Source organism: Fukomys damarensis, unplaced genomic scaffold (assembly GCF_012274545.1).
Source record: "Fukomys damarensis isolate Sample0158 unplaced genomic scaffold, DMR_v1.0_HiC HiC_scaffold_1, whole genome shotgun sequence".
In the NCBI taxonomy this organism is placed as follows: domain Eukaryota; kingdom Metazoa; phylum Chordata; class Mammalia; order Rodentia; family Bathyergidae; genus Fukomys; species Fukomys damarensis.
The window spans coordinates 72,829,769-72,839,462 of record NW_022900913.1 but is presented as its reverse complement, the minus strand read 5'-3'; the positions used below and the strand labels follow the sequence as shown (position 1 = coordinate 72,839,462).

At 39.5% G+C, this 9,694-nt stretch overlaps 1 protein-coding gene across 5 annotated transcripts in view; it reads left to right on the top strand.

Moving 5' to 3' along the window:
• The window catches only part of Csgalnact2 (chondroitin sulfate N-acetylgalactosaminyltransferase 2), a 39,351-nt gene that overhangs the window by 3,057 nt on the left and 26,600 nt on the right, over nt 1–9,694 (top strand). For 4 of the 5 annotated variants that reach the window (XR_002025283.2, XM_010622458.3, XM_019207273.2 and 1 more), the window contains exon 2: nt 8,102–9,026. Coding sequence is in view for 4 of the 5 variants with exons in the window: in XM_010622458.3 (XP_010620760.1) it covers nt 8,366–9,026 (661 nt within the window). In the remaining variant the exon portion in view is untranslated. The remainder of the gene's footprint in view (nt 1–8,101; nt 9,027–9,694) is intronic. The other variant, XM_010622459.3, reaches the window with a different exon arrangement.

The following is a 9,694-nucleotide window of genomic DNA, read 5'->3' as shown; positions in this document are numbered from 1 at the left end:
ACGCCACCTGCCTTGCAAGTGCAAGGTCCTGAGTTCAATTCCCAGTACCAAAAAAGAATAAATAAATAAATAAATAAATAAATAAAGCAAACAAACATTTCCCAACTTCAAATCTTAAATAACTATAGCTGAGAAATGTAATGCAATGCTAAGAAAGGATTAATAAGCTGAAGTAGTAGAATTTTTTGGGGGGCGGGGGTTTAGACAGGGTCTCAGTATGTAGTTCATACTGCTCTGGAACTCACTGTGTAGCCCAGGGTGGTCTTGAACTCACGGCGATCTTCCTGCCTCAGCCTCCCGAGTGCTGGGATTACAGGTGTGTGCCACCACATCCGGCCCAGAAGTAGTAGAATTTTAAAGTCTTGAATAATCTGGAATAAAAATATGTGATTTTTTTTTTTTTTTTTTTTTTTTTTTGGTACTAGGAATCAAAACTTGGGACCTTGTGCTTGCGAGGCAGGTGGCAGAAACACTGAGCTAAATCCCTGGCCCAGTGTAATGTGATTTTAAAGTTAGTTAATGTGATAATCAGCTTCCAGTTGTTGTGTTGCTGTAACAAAATACCTGAAGTAGTCAGCTTGGAGGAGAAAAGGGCTACTTTGACTCAAGGTTCTGCAGGTTTCAGGCCATGTTTTACTGGTCTGCTGCTTTGGGGCCTGGGGAGAGGCAGTTTATCTTGGCATGAGGCAGAGGAGGCTACTGGCTCGATGGCAGGGGGAATCGAGAGACAGGAGGGGCTGAACCCATGTTCCCTGAAGGGTGCACCCAGATGAAAATGACCTCACTTCCTCCTCCTGCCTCCACCACCTGGCTCTGGTAGAACTCTCTCTGTACAGAGATTTTGCTTATGGTAAAGGTGGCTTTCCAAATTAATGTCAGAACAAGGACTGTGTCATGAGTGATAGGAATTGACTATTTGAGGAACTAAATTATTTGTTTTATATTAGTATTACTTCAGCTAGGGAAGATAAAATTGGAAAGTCGGGTTACTTAGCGTCTAATGGAAACTGTGTACTGAACATGATTCCTGAGCACTTAGTGCTTGCAGGTTTTACTTAATCAGTTAGTACAGAAACACTCCAAGGTAGGTTCTATAATTATCCCTAGTAACAGATGAGGAAGTTGAATCTCAGTGATTAGAGAGTTTACCTGCAGTAAAGAATTAAGGTTAGGTATGGCAGATAGGCAAATTTAGGCTGCCTAGAGCTGGGCCTAATCCCAGCACTCAGGAGGCTGAGGCAGGAGGATCACTGTGAGTTTGAGACCAGCCTGGGCTACATAGTGAGTTCCAGGTCAGTCTCAACTACATAGTGAGATCTTGTCTCAAAAAAAAAAAAAAAAAAAAAAGCAAAAAAAAAAAAAAAAGGCTGCCTGGTTCCCAAGCCAGTTAGGTGGACAAGACAACCTGAGAGAAATGTGTGCCCCACCTCTCCACTTTATATAAGGTTTGTGTCAGCAGTAAGGCCCATCTAGCTCCTAAACATCTGTCCCTAACCAATGGACACTAAGTTGCTTTGTTTTTATTTTGCTGTCACATATAACTCCGGTAAATGTGTGTGACATTACATATTTATGTGGCTATTTCTGTAGTAAAGAATCTTAAAAATGAAGTTATGAATTGCTGGACTAAGGAATATATATATTTACATCAAATTTGTCTCCAAAGATGTGTGTTTAGTTTCTTTTTTGTCTGGTTTTGTTTGTTTGTTTGTTTTGGTCCCGGGGATCAAACTTGGGACCTTGTGCTTTCAAATTGGGTAGTGGCACCACTGAGCCAAATCCCCAACCCTACTTTGTCTTTAATTAAAGGAATCCTAGAATCTTGAAAGGAAAATTAACTTTCCAGGCAAGCCGCCTTCTTTGGGAAGCCCATACACACATACCCCAGGAATTACTTTACTAAGTAGCTAACTTGATTCTCAAGTTGTTTTTACTGTGTCATAGGCTGGTGTGTTTTTCTGCTTTATTTATATTGAGAATATTATTTTCATTTGTCTCAATACCCAAAATCTGAGTACCATGAGAATAGTTTTCCCCAGAAACACTCTATCAAATGAGCCATCTGCTGTTATGCTCTTAGTATTCAACATAGTGCCTGACACACAATAGCTACTCAAGTATTTGTTGAATAAGTGCCCCCTTCTGGTAATCAGCACTTTTATTTCCAAATACTTGTAAATTGTTTATTCAATACAATATTGAACAATCCATGTATAACTAGAAATCTGACTAAGTGCTTAAGAAGTAAAAGGTCTTAATTTCCTCTTTCCCATATATTTTTACCATGTAATATTTTCTGTTAGTGGTTGCTTTTCAAATAATTTTGTGGCTTTGTTTTTGCAGTGTAAAGAATGAGCTCAAAATTTGATGTTTTTCATGACTTTGGGTAGATCAGTAGTATTTCTATCTGGTATCACTTTACTTCTGCTAAAGGAATGATAGTACATGTTTGATAGTGATGAATTCATCGGCATTTTATGTCTGAAAAGGCCTTTTACCTTTGCTGTTTTGCTGTTTTGGGGTGTTTTTTTTTTTTTTTTTTTTTTGGTTTGGGGTGGGGTTGCAGTACCAGACATCGAACTCGGGGACCTTGGGCTTGCAAGGCAGGAGTGGTACCACTGATCTAAATCCCTGGCCCCCCTCCTTTTAAAAGGTAGTTTTTCTGGGTGTGGAATTGTAGGTTGGTGTGTTCTGGGTTTTTTGTGCAGCTTTTTAAAGTTACTGCTCCATTGTTTTCTCACCTGCCTTGTGCCTAGGAGTGGTCTTCTGTCTTTGTCTTTGATTCCCTTGCGTAAGGGAAGCATAGTTCTGTCTGGCACTCTTGAGATAATCTGTCTCACTCAGTTTGAGCAGTTTGATCATCATGTGCTTTTGTTGTTGTTTTCATGGCTCTTACATTTGGGATTTGTCAACCTTCTTATATCTATGCATTTATAGTTTTCATCAAATTTGCAAATGTACTTCCTTATTTCTTTATCTCTTCTAATCTCCCCCTTTCTTTGGAAAATCCAATGACAGGTATGTTAAGGGATTTGAAATCATCATACAACTTGCTGAAGCTGTGCTCATAGTTTTCATTCTTTTTCCTTCTGGATTTTGCAGTTTCTGTTGCTGTGTCTCCATTTCACTAACATTTTCTTCTGGATATCTAAGCTTCTGTTAATCCTATTCAGTATAGTTTTCATTTCAGACATAGAAGTTTTCATCTCCCAGGGGTGGGGATTTAGCTCAGTGGTGCCCTTCCCATCTGGAACACACAAGGTCCTGGGTTTTCCCGGTACAGAAAAAAATTTTTTTTTCAATCTCCCAAAGTTTGTGTCTTTTTTATTTCATCATGCTTCTGTTTAATATTTTGAATGGGTACATCTTTTAAATATAGTGTTTGGGTTTTTTGTTTTGTTTGTTGTGAGGGGATTGAGACAGTTTTTAACTATGTAGTTCAGGCTGACCTCAAACTCCCAGCAATCTTCCTGCCTCATCCTCCCAAGTGTTGGATGACAGGTGTGCACCACCATGCCTGGTTTAAATACATTGTGTTTTGATGGCCTTTTCTGTGAAGTTCCACCTTTGTGTCAGTTCTGGATCTGTTTTAATCATGGATATTTTTTATTGTGGCTGGGAATTTTTGTTTAAATGTCAGAAATGATAAATTTTATGTCTTTGTATGCTAGATATTATATTCCTATAAATATTCTTGAGACTTATGCAGTTCAATGGATCCTTTCAGGTTTTGTTTTCAGGATATGTTAGTAGAACCAGACCTATTATTTCACACTACTTCTTGAATATTCTACCCAGTATCCTATGAATTCTGAGGTTTTCTATTCTGGCTGGTGTGTGTGGTCTTTCTCTTGGCCTGTAGGTTCCTCTTAACCCTACCCTGACCGGCACTCTGTTGATACTGGCATTGTCCTCTGCAGTGGAGTGCCCCCTCTGTGCCCTGTCCTCCAGGAACTGTGTCCTGGGAAACCCAGCTGCCTGGGCCCCCTCATCCTGTCAGCCCCACCCATTAGCTCAGTTGTCTGCTGGGCTCTGCCTGGGGCCTGGAGCTAAGGTGGTGCCTTGTGCAGGCCTTCTTTCCTGTTTCTCAAGGGAGCACTGTCTTTTGTTACTAGAGGTTCCATATCTCCAAAATTGTTGTTTAATTTGGGGGATTTTTTTTTTTTTTTTTTTTTTTTGCTTTTGTTTTTGGTGGGGAAACATATTTGGTTGTCTTAGTTTTTTTGTGATTTCAAACTTGAATAAATCTGTCCTTGTTACTCCATGTTGACTATAAGAGGTTATCTCTTTAGTCTATTTTGAGATTTTTTTTTAAATCTGAGATCTTTGATTTTTATATTACATATGCTTTACCACCTTGTTTTTTTATTTCCACTGTATTCCTTTTTCTCCTCAAAACACATTATCTGTCTGTTTGGAACGTTGGCTGGATTAATTTTGTAGCCATGAATGAAGCATACTTATAGTATGAACATTACACAAGATGATGGTGAGCAAGGTGTAACAGCATAAAGATGGATGTTTTCTCTAATATTGTGTGTGTGTGTGTGTGTGTGTGTGTGTGTGTGTGTGTGTGTGAGAGAGAGAGAGAGAGAGAGAGAGACTGCAGATTAAACCCAGGGCTTTGTACATGTTAGACAATATACAAACTCTACCCAACTGTGTTGTATCCTCGGCCGTCCTAATTTTTATTTTTTTATTTTTTTTACCCAGGATCGAACTTGGGTCCTTGTGCTTGCAAGGCAGGTGGTGGAACCACTGAGCTAAATCCCCGGACCCCCTTCTAATATGTGTCTCAGGATGTGTCATTCTTTTACTGTCCATACTGGGCAGGTGTGTCGCAAAGTCTAAGAATGAAATTGTAGGCAGAGGAGGCAGTTAAGGAGCAGTGTCATTTGGAAGTATAAGAAGAGAGAAAGCTCCCAGTAGTTGGGAGGGGTCTGGAAGAAGAGTTGTCAAGTGGGGATTTTTTGTCTAGGGTCTTTTATATTGAGGTTGCCACGTCCCTGGCCATAACAGACCAACATGGCTTAGTCTCTAGAGTTTGGGTGTGGACTGTCCACTCTCTAAGAAGACCTGTGGAGAAATAGAGCACACAGTGGCCGCACAGTAATCACACACTCTTTGACACGTCAGAAGTGTAATCGGGGAGAAAAAAGTAAAAGGGAAGAAGGCCTTGGCCGCAGTGGTCTCCTTCCCTGTGTTTGCTTTTCCACTCCTGAAGCTGACTCTTAAGCTTCTGTACAGGCTGACCCTGACTTCATCTTGGGCCCTGCCCCTTGCTGGCTGCCCATTTATAAGCTAAATAGCTAAGCTACCTCTCACAATTTGTTTGGCACTTGACACACAAGCTAGAGCTTGTTGACACTGATGGTAACTCACTACCTTTTCCAGCCAAAACAATTTGTTTGGTTCTCATAGTGTTGGTATGAGCACACTTCCCAGAACTGATTGAGGAGTACCAAGCACCACTGTGTTTAGAGCTGTTGTCATCTAGTCTTGAGGGTATGGCTGAAGAGTTCCCTTCAGGAATTAGATAAGTGAGGTTTTAACCAAAAAGTTTTATTTTTAACAACCAGCACAGAGCTATGCAATTGTTTACATTCTAATGAATTACAGCAGAACTTTTTTCCATTTCAGTGGAAAATACTCAACTGCATTATTCATTAATATGTAAGGCATCTCAAAACCTGTATTTTACTTAAAAGAAGAGCAAGACCACCTAAATTTTAATGCTTCCACTATATAAATCTATTTAAATCTTAATTTCTGAAACTTTTTCCTGTGTATTTTATGCAGATAGTATCAGTGCTACCCTAAAAAGATCATATAGAATACACATAAAAATGTGTTTTTACGTGATTTCATACACACATGGATATAATCACAACACAATACTTACTACTAAATGTGATGCATGCTGGTATTTTCTGTTTTGTTGAAAAATCTTTAGCAGTGACCCAATCATGAGTCAGAGCTCACAGTGTAAAATTCATTGTATGATGAGGTGCCGTATTAATAGAAAGTGGTGGTACTTAGATTATATGCTGTTCTGTTACTGAGCTTTACTTCCAAAATGAGTATGTAGTGTAGTTAGTAATATCTACCTTTATTAATAGTTTATACAGGGTTCTTATCTACATTTTTAGTCCTAAACTTTCTTTGCCCTAACAAGTAGGCCAGTAATAACTTAGAAGAAGAGGTAAAGGGGAAGTGAAAGTGTTTAAGATGTGGTATGCATATGTATGAAGATGTAGTATGCAGATGAATGCAGTTATTAAGTGTTACAAACATATATACTAATAAAAAACTTAGAAATTGTTCAAAAACAGCTGAGTGTGGTAGCCCATGCCTATAACCCAGCACTTGGGAGGCTGAGGTAGGAGGATCACCATGAACTGGAAGCCAGCATGGGCTTCACAGTGAGTTCAAGGCCAGCCTGAATTACAAAGTGAGACTCTTATTTTTTAAAATGTTTTTTGTTCAAAAAGTTGCCTCTAAGATTATCTTCTCGGTAATGATTGTCAAGTATTTTTTTAGGCTAAGGATTATGGGTGAGGCACGGTAAATTTCTACTAATAATATTAGCTTTGTATCCTCATTTACAATTTAGATAGCATTTCTAAAAGTTTTGTCATTTTTTTTCCACATCTTTCAAACAAGATTTACTATCAGTGCTGGGCATACATGCCTGTAATCCCAGTACATGGGAGGCTGAGGCAGAAGGATTGCCATGAGTTTGAGGCCAGCCTGCACTGCATAGTGAGTTTAAGCTCAGGCTGAACTACATAGGGAGACCCTGTCTCACAAAGATTTACTATCAGTAAGAAAGGTCCTAATACAGTAAAAGAGTTGTAGTGAATCAACTTTTTCAAGATACTAAATGGCTAAGGGGAGTTCAGTCCATTATTGGTGTTCTGTGAGCCATAAGAAATTTCAGTCTGTCCTTCAGTTCTATAGATCTGTGCTCCAAAAACATTCACTGTTGCATTTTCCACAGTAGGCCCCCTGATCACAGTAGGTTTCCTGGTCACTGAGGAGATGCAGGCCTACTGTTCCCTAGTGGTCTCTGCATGCTGGAAGAGCTGTCCTGTGGGCCCTGTTCTGTCCCAGCACTATGCACTGTGAATGTGAAAGTTATCTTCTCTCCCTCCCTCTCTTAAGTTGACCTCTTCTGATTTTAGAGTTAAGAATCCCTAATGTAGACAGGGAGTTCACACAGCTGGTTGCAATGTGAAAAGTAACATGTGATTTTTGTGAAATTATAAATTTTTAAATTTCTTCCTCAACAGATAAACATGATTAAAATGTTCATGTTTCTACTTTATACTCTCTAAACCTTTCCAGACTTGTACAAAATTTGTTGCTGGGTAATACGGTGGAAAGAATTGTGTGATCTAATGTTCAAATAATCTACTAGAGGACTTTGAATATAAAAATGTTTTCTTAATGTGTTTTCCAGATGACTGTGACCTTTTGAAATTGCCCCCCTACACTTAATTGTAAGACTCCTAGATTGGTGAAGTTGAGCAACAGAAATTATTGAGATAGAATATTTAAATTGAATAAACTAGAAGAAACTCATAAAAAGCTATTTAGTACTAGAATAGAAATAATTTATAGAAATTTAGTTCCCAAGTGCTTTGGTTAGGAAATGGTGTTAAAATACTGTTATAATAAAGAGTTACAAGCTATTAAAATACTAGTATCTATGTAACAAACTATGCTGAATATAATTTTAATATTTCTCTGACTCAGAAGGTCATGAGAATCTAGATATACTGGTTAAAAGTATTATACATATCATTTTAGTATTTTATACAGTTTTTTTTCTTTCTTTCTTTTTTGGGGGGGATACTGGGGATCAAACTTGGAACCTTGCCCTTGTGAAGCAGGCAGTGGAACTACTGAGCTAAATCCCTGGCCCTTGTAAAATATTTTTCTTAATGATATATACCAGTATTAACTGATTATCCTTAATTATATTAGCACTTGTCATGATACTATGTAGTTGTCACATAGCTACATTTGTCAAAGCTGCCAACAACTTGATGTATTTAAGGAAACAAAATTCTGATTGATTCCCATCTGTTTCTTTCAGAAAAGTCTCCACTCACATCATGGATTTTAGAGACCAGATTACTGCATTCCAGAGATCATGGTAACAGTATAGGAAGTATGCTGAATTTCTCATTTCTGCAAGTGGCCATGACTATTGAAGAAAGAAATTTTTTTAGCTACAGCAAAATCACTTTTGGTCCCTTTTATGGAAATACGAATTTTCTTTCTAAGTCTCAATAGCTTTTTGCTAAAGGTATGAACACACAAAGAGCTTATCTGGTTAGGCAGATGCACCTTGCTGAGAATGTCTAGAAGAGGCTCTGCTCTCCCTGCCCGTGTCCACTGGCTGCTGCTGGGTCTGGCTCTGCTCTGCAGCCTGGTGTTGTTCCTGTACCTTCTGGAATGTGCCCCTCAGACCGATGGAAATGCATCTCTTCCCGGGGTTGTTGGGGAAAATTATGGTAGAGAGTATTATCAGGCCCTCTTACAGGAGCAGGAGGAACATTATCAAACCAGGGCAGCCAGTCTGAAACGCCAGATTGCCCAACTAAAGCAAGAATTACAAGAAATGAATGAGAAGATGAGGTCACTGCAGGAGAGAAGGAACATAGGCGCTAATGGCATAGGCTACCACAGTAACGGCGAGCAGGCCCCAGGTGACCTCTTAGAGTTCCTTCACTCCCAGATCGACAAGGCTGAAGTCAGCGTAGGAGCCAAGCTGCCCAGTGAGTACGGGGTTGTCCCTTTTGAGAGCTTTACCTTAATGAAAGTTTTTCAGTTGGAAATGGGTCTCACCCGCCATCCTGAAGAAAAGCCGGTTAGAAAAGACAAACGAGATGAATTGGTAGAAGTTATTGAAGCTGGATTGGAGGTCCTTAATAATCCTGATGAAGAGGATGAACAGGAAGATGAGGAGGGTCCCCTTGGAGAGAAACTTATATTTAATGAAAATGACTTCATAGAAGGTAATATGAAAAATATATTGGTAAATGGTTATGTAGAGAGACAGTATGCCAGTATTTGTGCTTCCATGTCAGTCACTACCCAACTATTGAAACATTTTTTACCCCTTTCATTCTACCAAGAATTTCAAGTAGATTTTTGAAAAAGGTGATAATGAAGTCATAATAAAAAATAGGCTGGCGTGGTGGCACACGCCTGTAATCCCAGCACTCAGGAGGCTGAGGCAGAAGATCGCTGAGTTTGAGACCAGCCTGGGCTACATAGTGCGTTCCAGGTCAGTCTCAACCACATAGTGAGACCCTGTCTCAAAAAACCAAAAAAAAATAAAAAAATAGAAAATAAGGGGGCCGGGATTTAGCTTAGTGGTTCTGCTGCCTGCCTCGCAAGCACAAGGTCTAGAGTTCAATAACTGGTGCCAAAAGAGAGAGAGAGAGAGAGAGAGAGAGAGAGAGAGGGAGAGGGAGAGAGTTCCAGGTCAGTCTCAACCACATAGTGAGACCCTGTCTCAAAAAACCAAAAAAAAATAAAAAAATAGAAAATAAGGGGGCCGGGATTTAGCTTAGTGGTTCTGCTGCCTGCCTCGCAAGCACAAGGTCTAGAGTTCAATAACTGGTGCCAAAAGAGAGAGAGAGAGAGAGAGAGAGAGAGAGAGAGGGAGAGGGAGAGAGAG